The following is an 18,850-nucleotide window of genomic DNA, read 5'->3' on the forward strand; positions in this document are numbered from 1 at the left end:
CGTGTAACAGAGTTACTCGATCGATTACGCGCGAACCTTTCTCTCTCTCTTTTCATGGATGGGCCAGAGTCATCCATCAGAATTAAAAAAAATAACTGGTATATCGAAATGAGAGGAAGGATCTATTTATTATCTTCTTATCGATCGTGAGCGACAGGCAGTGTGTCACGATCGAATAGAAATTATATAATTAAGAATAGAGGCTGGTTCGATGCGGATATGCACTCGAATAATCGAAAGTTGTTTATAGCCTTGGCTATGTGCGAAGGTTTATTTATGTCTACGTAAATTGCCACGCATAATAATTCTTGCATTTTTATATAAGAGATAGAGTTTGATTAAGTCGCATTGATTTCCTAGAGAGAGAAAGAGAGAGAGAGAGAGAGAGAGAGAGAGAGAGAATGGTTGGGAAGGGATTCGACACCTCCTATTATTATACATTTTATACGTCTCGTAATTATCATAATTTTCTGTATAATAACGAACAGATAGCGCGTTTCGTGCCTCTAACTGCGTTCGTGTCTTGGGAATCTTCGTTATGCTCTCTCCACAAGCTCGGCTAAATTCAAATAAACAAATAAGTGGACTAGATTGTAGTAGGCTTGGATCTTGGTTGGTATATAAGATTGTCGTCTGACTATTAGGAGATTAAATGAATAACAGAAACGGACTTTTGCCAGATTCTTTGTAACAGTGTAACAATAAAAAAAAATAATAATAGTATTATTGCAATATAATGTACGATTTGGAAATTTTTTTTAGACGAGAGAAGTTAAATTAAGAAATTAACGAAGCTTGTAACTTTTTATCGGGTTTTTAATTTAATCGGATAAGATATTTACAATTATAATTACAAAAATCTGTAATAATATAACGTGACGAATATTTTATTAACAAATATAGATATTAATCATTTTTTTCATTTTTCTAGATAAAAGATAAAATTGACCGAAGGATTATTCCCGTATAAATTTAGCTTGTTTTTAAAAAATGCGTTTCAATGTTTTTAGTTCGCCTTTCGTTCTTTTTTTAAATTTTCAAGTTATTTTTTTTTTCAGGTTGATTTTTATACTTTCGAAATTAGTTTTTAGATTATTTTTTCCAATTTTTTTAAAACTTGCTTTTCATATTTTTTTCATCCATTTACTTTATTTTATTTTATTTATTTATTTATTCATTTTTTTCTATATTTTTTTCATTTTCCATTTTATATTTGTACGCGCTACAGGAAATCGGATGTCACGTGTATTACCATGCGCGCACATACGAAACGTGTTCAACTATTAGAAATTTTCACACGTGCGACATCGCGAAATTCACTAAACCACATTATTCTCTATTCTGTAATGGAAAGTAGTGTTAATTATTCGATGAAAGAAAATCTTCTTGCTCTCGAATTCAATTCAAAATTCGTAAAAATATGAAATGAATCGGGGAAAGGGGAAGGAGGGACATTATTCGAAATCAATTCGTGTTTGAATTTGAATTTGAATAAAGATATTGGATCGATGCTGTGAGTGACAGGCGGATGATGAAAATTGTGAACGTACGTATTGTGGGCCACTCACTTACGAATAGGAAAATGTCTAATTCGTATGGTTGCAAGAATGGCCAATACTTACGACGTGTTCGCCGAACCGATGCCAGGGGGAACACCGATTTATCTCTATCGAGGCGACGGACTAAACTAAATCGCCGACAGTGAAAGGCCCGATGGTATATTAAGACGGGCAATGAGCAAAGATGTATCAGTCGTTTGAAGAAACTTCTGCAAACTTCTAGCAGCCAGGTGTACAGTCCAAATACTGTCTAAACATGAACAAGATCGTGAGTAAACAATACGTGTATAATCACATTCACACGATTCTTCATGCTCGACCAATATAACCAATCGACTAGAAAATTCCTTAGCACCTTCTTCCAAAAAGAACCTGTCTTTTCGATCAGCGAGAATAACCAAATAAAAAATCCAATACCAAATAATCTTTATATCTATAATTTCCATACTCTTAAAATTTACGATACAAAATTTTCTCCAAATAACACTTCCTTCCATCTTCTCCAAAATGAGAAATTTCCAATTTCGAGAGACGAACGATCTTCGAAAGGAATTATATTATCATTTTTTCCAAACACTTCCTCCTCCATCCATTCAAAATATTTTCCCGTTCGCCAACTTGAACTTTACCTTCACGCAGGTGCTACTTTCCCTGGTGTCCTTGGCCGCGAGCGCGCCAGTGATCGTGCAAGATCACCACCAACACTTTCAGCCTCAACTTCACGGCGATTTCCACCCTTTGGAGAGGTCTGATCAGGAGAGTCTGGCCACGTCGTCAGGTAGTTACGGAGGCGGGGGCGACTACGGTGGCGCGGGTGGTGAATACGGCGGTGGTTACGGAGGGGGGGATTTCGGCGGGGGCCACGAAGCCGAATTCGGCGGAGGCCACGGCGGGGGCTTCGAGGGATCCTCCGGGGGGCATTTGGAGGTTGGCGGTGAGCACTCGGATTACTCGTCTCTGGGAGGAGGTGGCGGAGGCCACCTGGAAGGTGGAGACGAGGGTGGAGTTTCGTTGGACGGGGGTCATCACAGTGTAGTGCAAAGCGTTCCAGTGTCGGAGCACGTCGAGGTGACCAAGCCTGTGCCCGTCAAAGTGGTCAAACACATCGGTGAGCCCTTTAACGCAATTCCTTTTTTGCGTTCCAACAAGTTGTGGCTATTTTTTAATTGATATCGTTGTTTCGATCATCGTGTGTAATATTTAAGGAATTTTTGCTCCTCAGGGGTACCGGTTCCTCAAATCTTGAAGATAGGCGTACCCCATCCGGTGCCGGTCGGTGTTCCTCAACAGTATCCGGTGGCGCATCCGGTTCCAAAATTGGTCCCGGTGCAAGTGGTGAAGACGGTGGCCGTGCCTGTGGAGAAGAAGGTCCCTTTCCCGGTTGAGAAGCATATCCCGGTGCCCGTTGAGAAGCCGATCCCTATCACGATCGAGAAACACGTGCCGGTTCCGGTTATCAAACCGTACCCCATCAAAATACCCGTGTACAAGACGATCTATCACCACGCGAAGAAGCATTAAAAAAATTTGAAATTTCTTAAATCGTTTTAAACAATGCGACTGATAAGGCTGATAACACGGTTTTAGGATCGCTTTTAGGATTTCGATTCCATATTGAACGATCTCCGACGAAGTAGCGATGAATTTTAAACTTTGAGGCTTCTTTTTTTATCTTCTTCTTCGTGTATATAGTATATATGTATATGAAACATTGTTATCATTGTTGTATGTTTTTTATAATTTTATAATTGTTATTGTTTTATTGCTTCACGTTTTCAATAAAAAAGAAACATTTGAAGAGAAGATTGTGTATCTTTGATAAAAATTGATCGATCACCTGTGATTTCAACGCACAATTTCATACTTCATCGTGCATGTCAGACACGAATGATACTTTTCATCCAATGATTACGATTCCTCCAATGTTCGATCTTGAAATTATAGTGTAGAATAATTGCACTTTGCGTATTTAATCTGGAAAGAAGCTTTAGAGATCCGTTATTTCGAGAAGATTGTGAATATATTTTTCGAGAAGAGAAATCGATTAAGTCGAATCGAGGGAACACTTTCCACTCGAGGATAGATGGATGGAACGAATTTTTTTTTTTCCGGGAGTTGGTGGATTGCGGTCATCGCACCTCGACGATAGACACATCGAGGCTTGCAACGCGCTCGAGATCGTAATCGAAACTTTCACTCGCATTTTCGATGCATCAGCGATAGATTCCGTGGAAAGTGAGCGCTGGGAATGCACCAGTTGCAGGGATGAAAGGAACATTTGATCAGGGTAAATGAACCGTGAACAAAGAGGAAGTTCGTCAAGGTAATCAATTAATAATCCTTTATTACCTTTATTGCCCATCGTTAAACGAAATAAGGAACAACAGGAAGTGGACTGATTATCTTGGGGGAAAAAAATTGATTGCGGATGATTATTATAAAACTATGCATTTTTATGCAAGAATACAAGAGCAATTTAATGTTTGCGTAATTAATTCGTGATTAAATGTTAAAATAAGTATTCATTAAATTATTACAACCTGTTTCGAAATGATGCGTTTAAAAGCAATATGCGTCAGATGCGAGGCTATTATTATTGAAATATAAACTGGCTACACCAGGGAATAATTTCGTAATTTTTTAATTAAAATATCTTCCAAATTAATTCCTTTTTCATAATAAACGAGAATCGAATAAACTTGTTAAAAAATATATTACTTCGTTTAACGAGAAATTTATTCTCCTCTATCTCCGTAGAAAAGATTAATTATTCGAAGACGTGTTCCTTTGGTCATTTTCGTTTCGAAATATTTCTCGATATAATTTAATATTTATACAATATTGAAAAAAAATATATTACGGACGTCCATCGTATCGAACGATAACCCAATCAATTAAAATTAAATCGATATTAATATCGATAATAAGATTACATAAATTATCCTAATCTCTCAATTAGCTATATTCCTACAATCTCTAATCTATTCCAATTTATCTAACTTTTCCTCTGACTTTTTAATATTATTCTAACCTAAACCTATTGATCCAACTATTTATATAAAAAAAAAAGGAAATTTTAACTAATTTTATCTTAATCTTTATCTAATCTATTCCAATTTATCTAATTTTTGCTCTGACTTTTTAATATTATTCTAACCTAAACCTATTGATCCAACTATTTATAAAAAAAAAGGAAATTTTAACTAATTTTATCTTGATTATTATCAATACACATAATATATATATATATTTAAGAGCAATTTAATAAGATAAGAATATACATATTGTTATCAATGCTGGTGCAAACTCATTAATATATAATTCACTATATAACTTCAGGCAATCTACAATTCATTTCTCAACCGTATCTTTAAACTCCATCGTTTTTTATTACCCCACTTTCATGATCATTTACTCACGATATCCCAGCCATCGGCATGCCAACTTTACATTCTCAATTAATGTATCGGGTGACTAATCGGTATCAGGAAATAGGAAGTGCTCGATCGATGAAAACGTAGCCGATGATAACACTCTTTCGAGCAGGATCTACAATCGCGTAGATCGATTCCTCGCTTCTTTTCAAGATTGATTTTTAGAAAGGATTGACGGACGGACGGATGAACAATTTTAATCATCGGAAGGGGAAGAAGGATTCGAGGAAAGGAAGAGAAAAAAATCGTTGCTCGTCGCTCGGAAGATGGAAATGCTGGTATTACGTAACAGGTGGCAGACAGGTATACATATAAGGTGTTTGGAGAAATGTAACACGATAGTGAACGCGTCGAATAGGATTTCGCGGGGATGGTGGGGTTGCTTGTGTCCCTAGAGCGCCTATATAAAGTGTATCAACGCCGACGACTCGTCTCGAGTTGATCTCTTATTCGCCTCGCGCGCGTTGAATCCTTCGAGTTAAGGGAAAACGAAACAAAAAAAAAAAAAAAAAAAAAAGAAAGAAAAAGAAAAAGAAATGGAGAAATTCGTACGTACGAATTTATTTTTAAAGAATCGATCGAGTCGAACGAATTGCGAATTCGGGAATATTTCGAGATATTAGAATTTTTCAATTTTTCAAGAGAAACTTTGTTTGCTTTAAGGTTATAATCTTGATGGCCGCCGTCCCGAGTCTGGCCGGGGAATTGGAATTGAGCGGTCACGGATTGGGCGATCACGGATTGACTTTGGGAGAAATAGCAGTGGGCCACGAGGATGGAGATATCGGCTTGGAGGAAATAGGTTTGCTGAACGTTTTGTACACGTATCTTGTCTTGCGGTTTTTGACCTAAACGGTGTGCCATGTTATACGAGATCGTTTCACTTGTTAACAGGAGGACACGAAATTGGGGAATACGGAGGGCACGGTGGACATTATGTACCGATTGTGAAATCGATTGGTAAGTTTTAATAGATTCCGACCAAGATTCGATTTTCACCCTCGATTTACACGTAATCGATCGGGCAAACAGGTGTTCCGGTCCCGAAGAAGGTCCCCGTATTGATTCCGAAACTGGAGGTTGAATCCGTTCCACAGAATTATCCAGTTCCTGTAATCGTACCGAAACCCGTTCCTTACCAGGTGATGGAAAATGTTTTAATCATCGAGAAAATCTTCGTTGAAGCGTTAATGTTTGTTTTTTCTTTCTTTTTTTTTTGTCATCCTGTTCAGGTGGAGAAACAAGTGTTCAAGAAGGTGGAGAAGAAAGTGCCCACGCCCATCGAGAAAATAATCCCGGTGAAAATCGAGAAGCCGGTCCCATTCCACGTGGTTAAGCATGTTCCCGTCCCCGTGGTGAAGCCTATTCCAATTAAGATTCCAATTTACAAAACGGTGGTGCATAGCCACAAGGGCCATTAACGCGTTTGAAATTGCGTTGTTGATTGTTCTTCGCGTTAATCGTTGTTGCGCGTCGTCCAAATTATACTTTCCCTCCCTAATGTTTTTTTAAGTTATTAAGTTATCCTTTCATATCTATCCATAATCCTCGTAATTGTTCATTTCGAAATTATTTATAAATTTCCCATTGTTGTTAATTATCGTCGTTTATATCTCATTGTTGTAAGATTGTTATACGTTAATATGATAAATATAAATATTCGATTTATCCCAGATTCGTTTTATTTATTCACATTTTATTAATGACATTCAATAAAATTTAATCATTTCATTACAAATTCATTGTCAAAATAGCTTGGTAAATCATTAAATTATAATATTTCCCTATAATATATCCATCTATTAAATAATAAAATTGTTTTCAATTCATTACACCTGCGAATTATTCATTAACGTAGCGCGGTTGTTATTTCGTTTAAAATTGTAATGTCAATTAAATTATTGTTGGAATGAACAACAATAATTGCGTTTAACGATAAATTAAATCAATTAACCATTAATTAAGCATTTCATTTTCTATTATTCCATCGAACATGGAAATTTCTTCCGATTTGTACCACGTAATCGGAACGCTTCGATCGGAACTGCGTGCACCAATTAAATCCTGCGAGGAGGAACGTGTCTCCATTCAACGCCGTTATTTTCCCGATCATGGCTGTGAATAAACAGGAAGCTCGGTGCCTCGATATTACGTTAACAGAGCGTTACGTTTTATTGAATTTGCGTACCTTGCGACAAGCAACGGGGGGATGGAAGGGGATGGGGAGGAGAAAGGAGCGTTGTAGAGCGTTCGAAGCGAAAGTCATCATCAACGATTCCTTTCCTCTGTCACTGACCTTTGCAAATTCGATTGTGCGACAGCGCGCGAGGAATCCGCTCCGAAGAAAAATATCAACGCTCACCAGAGTTGAAAAAGTGAACGTAGTAGATCGAGCATAATTGAAATTCTTATTCTCCAGATAATCGAATAATGTCGAAAAATGAAAAAGCAAGTTCAAAGTCGACTTTCACTCTTCTCTCTCTCTCTCTCTCTCTTTCTCTCTCTTTTTCTCTCTCTTTCCGTCTTCCTACAATTTCGAACATCGAACGAAACGGCGAAAGGATTATCGATAAAATTGAAATAAAAAAAGGAAACTTACGGAAGAGTTACGACGGAGTGAGTCTCCTTTCTCTGTCTGAAGAGAAGATTGCATTAGCATAGAAGCGTGATGGAAAAAAAAAAGGAAAAAAAAAGGCCGGAAATGAAGAAAAGTTCGCGGAAGGAGAGTGTGCGAAAGTGTGGCGTAAAAGTGATGTGCCGTTTCGTTGATCTTGGCAATTACGAAGTCGTGGCAAGGGTGGCAAGTTTTGTTTGGTAAAACATCCATGTAAGAGATTCGAGCATTGATAATGATATCATTATCAACGTATTATTTCTTGCTTGAGAGAGAGAAATAAAAAATTAATCAAACTTTATATACATTATTATAGAAAAGTTGGAAGATAAATAAAGGATCGAGGATAATTGTTGGCGGGAAATTTTAATTAATAACGTTAACAAACGACATTCTTCCGATACTTCCGACCATGTTTTCCCACTTCATTACCGCGCTCTCGTTATCCGCTCGTGATAATCGATTAAATTATCCTGAAAAAAAAGAAAAAAAAGAAGAAGAAGAAAAAAAAAGAAACGTTGCTTAATTACCCGTTCAGAACTTCCTCTCACAATTCCTTTCGCATGCCTCTCTCGACCATCCTTCTCCCCCTGCTCCTTTTCCAACGATGTAACGAGCATTCGTTGAACAACATCTTTCTGGCATGTGTGCAGGAATCAAGAAAGAAAGAAGTGAAAGAAAGAAGTTTTGTTACGGGAAAAAGTTTTCCGGCGAAAGTAAAATTTAAAGCGTGGCAAGGCAATCTCCTCCGTTGAAGGTTTTTCTCCCCGTTGAAGAAAGAAGGAACCGTTTCCTTTGTAACCGTATTAAACGTTACACAAATGTTTCTGACATTTTTTTAATCTAGAACGCAGATTGGATTGGAATCCAGCAAGATCCTTCCCCTTTGAAAAATCTTGTTCGCGACGCGAATGCAAATAATCTTTTTTTTTTTCGACGAACAACGTCTAAAGAATTATAAAATTATAAAAATCTGTGCTGGTAAATTGTGGCGAATAATTTTGATAATCGAAGAATAATAATCGTTATTAGATATCGTTATTGAAACTTATTGAAAAATTTTAGAGGAGAGTTTAGTTATTCCTTCTCTTAAGACCGATCGATCATTTATCTTTACATTACTATTTAACGAACACTCGCTTGAAGATAAAAAAGAAAAATGGATTGAGCATACGAGCTTTCTTCCATGGCGGTAAACGGCAATCTTGCCGTGCGTCGATTTGCATTTTTTAATAGTTTGACACTCGCACAATTTCTCTTCGAGTTTTAATAGGCAAATGATAATAAAAAACGATCGAAAGAGTCACTTTCGCTTCTTCGTAAAGGAGAATTCGCTTCGATCGAATTTTGTCTCTATTTTTTATTTTTCCTTTTCCAAATCAGGAACAAAAGAGATCGTGGGCGTTGTTGAACTTTAAACATCGAACGAATAAAACATTGATTTCTTCGTTGTTCCGTTTAAGTATGGGGAAGTGTGTAATTTATTCCATCCAAGATGGCGTGCATCGCGTGCATCCCATTAGAGAGAGAGATTAAGTGCCGCTTAATAATAGCCGTCCAAGCTTTCTGATAAATAGTCAAATAAATCAAACAGTTAAAGAAGAGTTAAAAGACCGATCGGATCGCTTTCGTTTTCGTGATTAATCTCGTTTAAAACTAAATTAAGTGAAATAAGAGGAGCGTAAATTGTAAGCACTAGATTTGGCGTAAACGTTGTCCCTGCGCCGTGCGACGGGATAACGGAAATTTGAACAGTAACTGGAAACAGTATACTCTCGGAAATTTAACCGAAACTGAGACCGAAACTTTCCACGATGAAAATGATAGCTCATCAGTACCCTTGTTTCTCATCAAGAGATATTGTAATACATATTCATATTCGTGTTTACATTGAATTTGTGCCGTGACAGATACATTTAAGTTAGAGATCCATCCTTGTCTCTAGAACATTTTCGATTAATTTATATTTCGCGATCGAAAATAGGGAAGATAGAAGTTAGAAACATTTTTTCTCTCCTCTTCATCGTACATCTCTTACACTATAAATTGAAAACACGAATTAAGAATATCTCTTTCCTTTCTTTTTTTTTTTTCCATTCGCCACATTTCTTCTTCACGATTAATTCGATTGTTGAAAGTATTCTTCGAACTTACCCTCTCACTTTTGGATAGAAGGTAGAATGTAGATCGGAGAGAAAGATAAGCATACTTTTTTTTTTCTCGACACGTATCTCTTCTTTGCCATAAAAAAAAATCACAATTTTTACATTGGAGCAACGATCGGCGTATCAGATCGATTCTTCTTTTTCTTCTTTTTTTTTTTTTTTTCTCTCTTTTCATCGACAGTCCTTTCACACGGCGAACGCGTTTGGACTTTCATTTCGTCGACCCGAAAACTTTGATCCGCTTTGAGCCTCTTTACGCCGGTACACCTTCACTTCCGCTTTATATCATAGATTCGCAGAACGGAAACGAGCATGACCGATCGATCAGGCGAACAAATCGAAGAAATCGAATCGGCCTTCATCAGGCATCTCGACCAACCTTGCCAGATTCCAACCATGCGTGGAACGACGTGTGATAATTTATGCGCGGCGAGGTTCATCGATTCGATCCTTTCGAACCGTTTTCTAAATACGGCCATCCCGTTCCTCTCGAATTCCTCGTCGAATCCAGACGGAAATATCCCCAGACTGACGATTTTTGTTCGCCGCATTTCGTTTCCGGTGAATTTGCGGTTGCATCCGAAGTCACGTTTGATCTTCCGCTTTACCGACCATTGCACCCACCGCAAATAGTCGAAAAAGATTCTTCCACGCGGTGTGCTTCGTTTTCTGATTTCCAATTCTGATTATTATTTAAAATAGTACGATTTTCCTTTAGATTCGTTCCTTTTTTTTTTAATTTTTTTTTCTAGACTCGTTCACAAGCATAACTTCTTCTCCAAGTTATTAAATTGTTGTTATTATTCTTATTAAGAAGAGAGAACATTTTAGGAACATCGATTTTCCTTTAGATTCGTTACTTTTTTTTAATTTTTTCTAAGACTCGCTCACAAGCATAACCTCTTCTCCAAGTTATTAAATTGTTGTTATTATTTTTATTAAAAAGAGAGAACATTTTAAGAATGTCGCATTAATCAATGAATCGAGGAGGAATATCTTCCTCGAGTCTCTCTTCTGATTTCCAATTCTGATTATTATTTAAAATAGTAACGAATAACGATTTTCCTTTAGATTCGTTTCTTTTTTTTTTATTTTTTCTGAGACTCGCTCACAAGCATAATTTCTTCTGCAAGTTAAATTGTTGTTATTATTCTTATTAAAAAGAGAGAACATTTTAAGAACATCGCATTAATCAATGAATCGACGAGGAATATCTTCCGAGTCTCTCTTCTGATTTCCAATTCTGATTATTATTTAAAATAGTACGATTTTCCTTTACATTCGTTCAAATCTTTTTTTTTAAATTAGTTTTTTTCTGATATTCGCTCACAAGCATAATCTCCAAGTTAAATTGTTGTTATTATTCTTATTAAGAAGAGAGAACATTTTAAGAATGTCGCATTAATATCTTTCGAGTCTCTCTTCTGATTTCCAATTCTGATTATTATTTAAAATACGATTTTTCTTTAAGTTCGTTCTTTTTTTTTTTATTTTTTCTGAGACTAGCTCACAAGCATAATCTCTTCTCCAAGTTATTAAATTGTTGTTATTATTCTTATTAAGAAGAGAGAACATTTTAGGAACGTCGATTTTCCTTTAGATTCGTTCCTTTTTTTTTTATTATTTTTCTTTTTTGAGACTTGTTTACAAGTATAATCTCTTCTCCAAATTATTAAATTGTTGTTGTTATTATTCTTATTAAGAAGAAAGAACATTTTAAGAAAATGAATCGCATCAATCAATGAATCGACGAAGAATATCTTCCGATTTCCATTCTGATTATTATTTAAAATAGTACGATTTTCCTTTACATTCGTTCAAATCTTTTTTTTTAAATTAGTTTTTTTCTGATATTCGCTCACAAGCATAATCTCCAAGTTAAATTGTTGTTATTATTCTTATTAAGAAGAGAGAACATTTTAAGAATGTCGCATTAATATCTTTCGAATCTCTCTTCTGATTATTATTTAAAGTACGATTTTCCTTTAGATTCGTCCCTTTTTTTTATAATGTCTTCTCCAAGTTATTAAATTGTTGTTGTTATTATTCTTATTAAGAAGAGAGAACATTTTAGACAATGTCGCATCAATGAATCGAGGAATATCTTCCGAGTCTCGAAAAAAACGATCCGATACATCGAATGTGATCCATCGAAAAGAAAGTATTACCCGAGCGAGATAACTTACACTTCCCACTCGGCCCCGTAAATACACGTAATTTCGTCTTCCGGTTAACTCCGGTGGACGGAGAGCGGTCAATGGAAAATGAAACCTTTCCCATATTCATGGTACGCGCGCTAGGTGTAGTAGAGTTTGGATCGATGGTGGCACCGGTGTGCCGATATATCCTGGAAAGGGTCGGGACTCTAGCTGGACGGAATCGAGTGAAAGGTGGTGGAATCGATGTTACTATATAAGCTCGGGATATTCTATTCCGGAGTAGACACTCAAGACGTTTTGTGCTTAAAACACAATATATCCACCCTTCGTTGGAATACGACCAACCGACTATGAATCATATCGTAAGATTTATGTGACGACGTTCTTTTCTTAAATCTGTATAAACGATGCTCCTCTGAACTCGACACGATGAGAATTAACTTCGAGAAAATTCGTTTACGCGAGATTTGAATGAATTGAAGAAAAAAAAAAAAAGAATAGCAGAGAGAAAAAAGAATTATAATGTTCGCAGATCGCCTTCCTCGCCCTCGCCCTGGCGTCCGGAATCGTTTCTGCTGGATACATCGACGAGGATCACGGAAGCTCCACCTACGAGGAGAAAACTAAACCTGTGGAAATTCCTATATACAAAAAATACGGTAAATATTGGGAAACAAAAAGGGGAGAGGTATTGACATTTAAAAAGAGTTAAACGACTGTCGTGCGATATTACAGCGATCCCGATTCCTCATCCCGTGCCGGTCGAGATCCCGCAGAAGATCGAAATTCCTATTCCCCAACCTCAAAAGGTCCCCGTCGAAATTCCTCACCCTTACCCAGTCGAGGTCGTGAAGCACGTCGAGGTGCCGATCGAGAAGCCGGAACCTGTTATCGTTGAGAAGCACGTGAGTAAGAAAGAAAAAGGGATTAAAGAGAGAGAAGAAAATTAATAACTAAATCGTGTATCGTTGTAACGTGTAATTTCGTCGATTTTTCCCAGGTACCTTTTGTGGTGGAGAAGCCGTATCCAGTTTACGTCGAAAAGAAATTTCCCATTCCGGTCGCCAAGCCGTATCCAGTTCACGTGCCAGTTTATAAGCACGTATTCCATTACACTTCAAAAGGCAAAGGATGGCACTAAGGTGATCCTCCTATTACCCGCCCGGGGATTGTTTCTTCCACGGAGTGATCGTTTTACAAGAGAGTTTCTTTCCACCTGAAATCCAAACTTGCTTAATTTCAACGAAAATCCATTCGTCGTTTCTCGATCGTTTTTTTTCTTTTCTTTTTTTTTCTTCTTTCGTAAAGAGAGAATCTCGAAAAATCGAAGAAGAGAGAAGAAAAAATGCGAACGTGTTATATTTATAAGTTATTTACAGATACTATTTTGTTACTACTTTTATACACTTGTTAAGTTTTTCCTCTCCCTTTTTGTTTCTTCACCGAAATGTACACTTGTTAATAAATCGTATTGAAAAAAAAAAAAAGAAAAAGGAAAAAAGAAAAAGTGAACACAATTGCCACACTTTGTCCCTTGATCGAATAATAATCGAACCAGTTTGCTGTTGAAAAGTGCAGCGACGGACGAAATACCGGAAGAACGATCTACCGTTCTCTTCCTGTTGTTCCACACGCAAGAAGGAAACGCGTAAGATTCGTTCCTTCTCGTCATCCGGTGTTACGAATCTACTAGAAACGCTCTCAGGAATCCTGGCGCGATCTTGATTCGCCCATAATGAGCCCGACAACAGGCGCGTTCCTACAACTCGCGCCGTGGCAAAACCACTTTTACTCCGAGATATACTTTCACTGTTCCGCTAGCCGAGAGTATCGTGTACAATTCTAATCTTTCAAGCGACCTCTCTCTCCCATGACCACACCCCCTCGTGGGTCTACGCCCTCGTCTCCCGTCTTTGTTAAAAAAGAAAAAAAAAATAAAAATGAACATCTCCGGCATTCCATTCTTGAATCGAGTGATTTTCTTGTTTCTCTTTGGAAAAATATATACGTTGGAAGGAGAGGAAAAGTTTCTGTTCCATTCGAAAGTTCCAAGTTTTGTTGCAACGAGATGATCGATGCGCGATTTGAAGGATTGTGTATGTTATACGATCGGTGCGCCATCTAGATCGAGTTCGTGTATATTATAAATCGTATCTATAATTCAAAGCCTTTATCAACGCTATTGTAACGCATGAACGGAAATAAAAGTCGGATAAAAATGATTTGTATTTATTGGAACGTACACGTTTTCTGTTATTATGTTCGTTAAGAGGTTATATATATAGGGGATCAGGGAAATTTCGTTTTCTTTAAAATTCGCACAATGCGTGCAGATAATTGAAAAAGAAGAAAAAAGAAATGAAAAGTATCCTCCCACGCAATACACATTCTTCGTATAGAAATTGTAATTAAAGGCTAATTCTTCGTTGGATCGCGTGTTGGATATCGATCTCACGGCGGCCGACATTAATTGACAAATTGTTAAATATGCGAATTAGACCACGACAGAGCCGTGTTGTGATCTCGATTGACTACCAGCTCGATTCTCGATTGTCTACTAGAAAGGTAGTCACGCTTGGGCATAATTAAAACTCTATTTACTTCTCTATCCTTGTAACTAACTGATAGAAATAAAATTAAACGCGTCTAATTACTCAATATCCCCGAGAAAATCGAGGAAGAAATAAGATACTTCCTATCTCACCATTGACCATTTATTTTTTGTTCGCGAATAATAATAATTCCATTCTTGCCGTAAATGGTGAAAATCGAAAGTGGTTCGGTATTCGGTGGAAAACTACTCGCGGTATAATATCATAAATTTCTTAGACACATCTTTCGTGTCACTGCCTGATAAATGAATGAACGAAATCCAACTCGATCGACCAAATTTTCAGATCAGATAATTAAAGAAAATGATATGCGAAAATGCATTGTTCGATTCGAGAAAGTAGCTTGTTTACCGTGTAATAAGGAAGAAAAAAAAAAGAAAGAAAGAAAGAAAAGAAAAAGAAAAAGAAAGAAAAAATTGAATAACTTGGGAGGAAGAAATGGTCGGAGACTCGATCATAGGCAGATGTAGTATATCTTCGCAGACAATCGTGAAGCGATCCTGTACGTGTGGAAATGACTACAACGAGTAATGAAGAGAAGGGAGAAAGTGACGTTGGTATATAAGCACTTGGCCGTGACTTTGAAAGCATCAAAGTGATCGTGGCGAGTTAACACTGCGAGTTGTTGCACGCTCAGAATTTCAGTTTTAGCGTGGATAAAGGTGCGGGGACCATGAGAGCTATTATAGTAAGTTTCGATCGCCGATTTCTCGCTTTCCATTTTTCCACATCGATGTTAAAAAAAAAAAAAAAAAAAAGAAAGAATTATCACGATCCCCTTAAAAATTAATCGAGATCGGATCATATCGTCGATAATTTTTCCCCAACTCACGACTTATGGATCATTATTATCGAATTAACGAGTGATATCGTCGATTATATCATTATAGATATTCGCCGGGCTAATTACATTGGTATACGCTTCTTACGAAGAGGATCATGGCAGCTCGACATACCACGAAATCTCCAAGCCCGTGGAAATTCCAGTTTACAAAAAATACGCCATACCTATTCCACATCCAGTTCCAGTCCCCATTCCTCAGCAAATTAAGGTACCCATTCCACAACCGTATCAAGTCGAGGTGCCAGTACCTCATCCAGTGCCGATAGAAGTCGTGAAACACGTCGAAATACCAGTGGAGAAGCCTGAGCCTTATGTGGTGGAGAAGAAGGTACGGTCGAAACGGAATGGAATTTTTCCATTTTAAATTTTTAACGTTGTTAAATATTAATAAAAAAAGAAAAGGAAAAAAAATTATTGAATATCCGTTTGAAAAAACAAATCACGCGATAACAAATCTCTTCTTTCTAAAAAATTTTTGATTTTTACCTATTTCAAGAATGCGAAAAAGAAAAATGAAAATTACGGGTAAACGATAAATGAACCGGTAAACGTTGGATAATATTGAAACGGAAATTGAATTATTTGATAACACGACGAAATTCGATAATATCGAGGGACGATAGATATAATTTAATCCCCGTATATAATTTAGCGTTAAATTACTCTCACTTTGATGCTCTGGTGTGTATAAATACTACGATTTAAACGATAATTGACATCGATGTCGCACAGGTGCCGTACGTTGTCGAGAAGCCATATCCGGTGACGGTGGAAAAGCACTTTCCTGTGCCCATCCCGAAACCGTATCCAGTTCACGTACCTGTCTACAAACACGTGTTCCATCACCAAAGCAAAGGAGGCTGGAAGCACTGATTTTTGTATCCATTTCTTCCAAAGCAATCGAACTACTAGCCAAATATAACCGAAGACAGAAACATTCCAGTTTCTCGGCATTATGACACTTGTATATAGACCGTTGTTGTTATATAGTCAATCTATTGTTACGTTGTTTACGAAATAAATTGTTTTTGTTTATATATATACATAATGTATATTGTTCCCTTATCTTTGATTTATCATCATGAAGGAATGAGCAATGTCCATCTTTTTCCTCTCATATCTCTTAATCAACTCGACGAAAATGTAAAAATTTAGATTCCGATGAAATAATTCAGAACTATATCCTTCTTCATTAATTGTTCTCCATCAATTAACACGCGATACTAAACTGTTAAATCACATCAATTTTCCATCTAAAATACCAAAGAAGAAGTATTTTCTACCAAAATTTTTTCTGACAAGGAGAAAGTGAAAATTGGCCATAAAGATTTCTATTCCCGTTCCCACTTTTTATAAAAATCCCTTTCGATGATATTCATTAACGATCCACCAGATCGTCGATCTATCGAACCAGACAGTTGTACGCGTAACACCAGATAGGTCTTAATAGCGGATAAATCGTGGCATGATTCAGTGGCGATCGGATGGAAAATCGGTAAGAGAGACACGTATAAATTGGTTTAAGAAAATAATTCCAACCGTTTTTCCTTTTTCTTCGTTCATTTTTTCCCCCTCGAATTTCCCGTAGGCGACACCCGGGGCGATCCAATCACCGTCGCCTCCTTCGGTTTTGTTCGTACGGAGGCCGGCCAATGGAGCCGATACGACACCGGTGGCGGTGTGTGTAAATGACGAACGTGCGTGTCCAACTACGACGACATAACAGGGCTGCCCGCCCGAGGTGCACAATTTATTCAGGAAATACCAACCGCTTGCATCATAGGCTCGACCGACGACCGCTTTTTACTCCGCTTAAGGGTATCGCATTGGACTCGGGCGGGCAAGAAACGTGCCCTGTTTAAGTGGTAGCAAAAGTTTATAAGACCGAGGGACACGCACGACGCGCTTTTAGTTTCGCCCGGGACATTAGAACCGACGTTCTAACGTGCAACAATCCGTCCAACAGAGGATCCGAAATCATGTTCAGATTACTGGTGAGTTCGAGGACGAATCGAAAATTACGGGAAGGGAGGAGGATGATTGATTTTCTCTTTCGAATCGTTTCGTGGGGAAATTTTTAAAAATTCGGAGAATCAAATAGTTCTATTCAAAGTTTTCAAAATATATAATGTAATATAATTCTTGAAATTCTCCTCCTGAAGAGAAAGAGAAATCTCTATATTGGATTCCTAATTTTCTTTTCGAATCTTCATCGATCGATTTTTATTAATTTCATATCACACTTACCTTCGAAGCCTTCTTCGTCCTTAAAAATTCTAAATTCTCACGTATTTGTCTCTCTAGATCCCGTGCCTGATATGGCTGTCGAGCGTTCGCTCGGAGACGGGCGTGAGCATGCACATGGCGGAGGGCATGATGGAGGACAAAGCGGCGATGAAAAGGGAGTCGTACTACAACCCCTGCCCTCCGACATACGCTCACCCGATCTCGTACTCACCGCCACCGCAAATTTACGTGAAACCGTACGTGCAGCAGGCCCCGTTACAGTACATCCCGAAGCCGAGCATCACCTACGTGAAACCGTCACCGCCCCCGGTGATCGTGCCGCCCGTGGTCAAGGCGGCCCCCGTAATCGTGAAACCGATCGCCCCTCAGCCGAAAGTGGTTTACCCGATCTACCACGAGAAACCGATGATATCGTACGCGCCTATCTACCAGAAGCCCGTCTACTACGCGCCCATGTACCAGAAGCTCATGTACCAGGCGCCCAAGGTTTACCTGAAGAAGTACGAATTGCCGGCGATCACCCAAGTGATCGCCCAGAAACCGCACGTCTCCTCCTATCCGATCCAGTATCACGAGCCGAAGGTGGTCCAAGTGCCCGCACCCCAGATCAATTACGTGAAGCTCGCCCAACCGATCGTCCATTCCCCGCCTGTCTACCAATCGGCCGTAAAGCCGTACTGCCCCTAAGGACGATATTTGACGAATGTTCGAACGAAACATCGGCTGAATTGAATCGCGCCGATCGATGCTCGCTTCGATCGTTTTTCTTATTTCTACTGTTTTTTTTTTTTTTTTTTTTTTTGTTTAGTTATTGTTTAGTTATTGTCTCGAAGAAAAGGTGGGGGAAGGAACGGGAGAGGATTCTTCTCTTCCTCATCCCTTGGTCGGGGGAGAACTTCTCGCCGGAACGGAACTCGAAACGTCGAAGCGGCAGCCTTGAGGGCAATGACGCCACCGACGTTCGAGCGATAATTTAGCGAAATCCACGAAAAAATTATACAATAAAGAAACGAAGGAACTGTCTGAATCTGGGTGTTCAATGTACCCTTGTCCGTGCGTATATCCCTTCTTAAAACTTTTCTTCCTCGCAATGATTCCGCAATCGTTGGCGCTTCCTCGATATCCAAGGGGACTCTGTCCTGGCTCTCGTAGTCGCAACAATGAGCGGCAGGATTGAAACTCCGTTAAAAGCTTATACCATTCTGTGGAGAGTTAC

General features: G+C 38.2%; 5 protein-coding genes across 5 annotated transcripts; all 5 read left to right on the plus strand.

Annotated features, from left to right (window-relative positions):
- The first annotated feature begins 1,719 nt into the window (after window positions 1–1,719).
- On the plus strand, window positions 1,720–3,273 carry LOC102654158 (keratin, type I cytoskeletal 9-like). Its single transcript, XM_006561881.3, has 3 exons — window positions 1,720–1,827; window positions 2,199–2,667; window positions 2,782–3,273. Exons 1-3 carry the CDS (start codon window positions 1,816–1,818, stop codon window positions 3,078–3,080), a joined length of 780 nt encoding a protein of 259 aa, XP_006561944.2. The 5' UTR covers window positions 1,720–1,815; the 3' UTR covers window positions 3,081–3,273.
- A 2,155-nt stretch (window positions 3,274–5,428) lies between these two features.
- On the plus strand, window positions 5,429–6,666 carry LOC725969 (MAGE-like protein 2). The gene is made up of 5 exons (XM_001121754.5): window positions 5,429–5,541; window positions 5,657–5,795; window positions 5,888–5,953; window positions 6,026–6,135; window positions 6,226–6,666. The coding sequence occupies exons 1-5, from the start codon at window positions 5,530–5,532 to the stop codon at window positions 6,412–6,414; spliced, it is 516 nt and encodes a 171-aa protein (XP_001121754.3). The 5' UTR covers window positions 5,429–5,529; the 3' UTR covers window positions 6,415–6,666.
- Window positions 6,667–12,181: 5,515 nt separating this feature from the next.
- LOC102654246 (MAGE-like protein 2) lies at window positions 12,182–13,413 on the plus strand. The gene is made up of 4 exons (XM_006561882.3): window positions 12,182–12,293; window positions 12,464–12,590; window positions 12,667–12,836; window positions 12,932–13,413. Exons 1-4 carry the CDS (start codon window positions 12,282–12,284, stop codon window positions 13,070–13,072), a joined length of 450 nt encoding a protein of 149 aa, XP_006561945.1. The 5' UTR covers window positions 12,182–12,281; the 3' UTR covers window positions 13,073–13,413.
- A 1,725-nt stretch (window positions 13,414–15,138) lies between these two features.
- Window positions 15,139–16,430, plus strand: LOC726001 (mantle protein-like). The gene is made up of 3 exons (XM_001121782.5): window positions 15,139–15,231; window positions 15,434–15,715; window positions 16,120–16,430. The coding sequence occupies exons 1-3, from the start codon at window positions 15,217–15,219 to the stop codon at window positions 16,258–16,260; spliced, it is 438 nt and encodes a 145-aa protein (XP_001121782.1). The 5' UTR covers window positions 15,139–15,216; the 3' UTR covers window positions 16,261–16,430.
- An 861-nt stretch (window positions 16,431–17,291) lies between these two features.
- On the plus strand, window positions 17,292–18,321 carry LOC726031 (uncharacterized). Its single transcript, NM_001174139.1, has 2 exons — window positions 17,292–17,381; window positions 17,692–18,321. The coding sequence occupies exons 1-2, from the start codon at window positions 17,367–17,369 to the stop codon at window positions 18,319–18,321; spliced, it is 645 nt and encodes a 214-aa protein (NP_001167610.1). The 5' UTR covers window positions 17,292–17,366.
- Window positions 18,322–18,850: the final 529 nt, after the last annotated feature.

The sequence above is a fragment of the Apis mellifera genome, linkage group LG9, assembly GCF_003254395.2.
Source record: "Apis mellifera strain DH4 linkage group LG9, Amel_HAv3.1, whole genome shotgun sequence".
NCBI lineage: Eukaryota > Metazoa > Arthropoda > Insecta > Hymenoptera > Apidae > Apis > Apis mellifera.

What these genes read in the sequence shown, in the direction of transcription:
- LOC102654158 (XM_006561881.3), top strand. An exon ending in CAAAGTGGTCAAACACATCG is followed by an intron (nt 2,668 to 2,781) that starts GTGAGCCCTTTA and finishes TTTGCTCCTCAG; the next exon opens with GGGTACCGGTTCCTCAAATC.
- LOC102654246 (XM_006561882.3), top strand. An exon ending in TCCTATATACAAAAAATACG is followed by an intron (nt 12,591 to 12,666) that starts GTAAATATTGGG and finishes GCGATATTACAG; the next exon opens with CGATCCCGATTCCTCATCCC. An exon ending in CTGTTATCGTTGAGAAGCAC is followed by an intron (nt 12,837 to 12,931) that starts GTGAGTAAGAAA and finishes GATTTTTCCCAG; the next exon opens with GTACCTTTTGTGGTGGAGAA.
- LOC725969 (XM_001121754.5), top strand. An exon ending in TATCGGCTTGGAGGAAATAG is followed by an intron (nt 5,796 to 5,887) that starts GTTTGCTGAACG and finishes ACTTGTTAACAG; the next exon opens with GAGGACACGAAATTGGGGAA. An exon ending in CGAAACCCGTTCCTTACCAG is followed by an intron (nt 6,136 to 6,225) that starts GTGATGGAAAAT and finishes CATCCTGTTCAG; the next exon opens with GTGGAGAAACAAGTGTTCAA.
- LOC726001 (XM_001121782.5), top strand. An exon ending in CTTATGTGGTGGAGAAGAAG is followed by an intron (nt 15,716 to 16,119) that starts GTACGGTCGAAA and finishes GATGTCGCACAG; the next exon opens with GTGCCGTACGTTGTCGAGAA.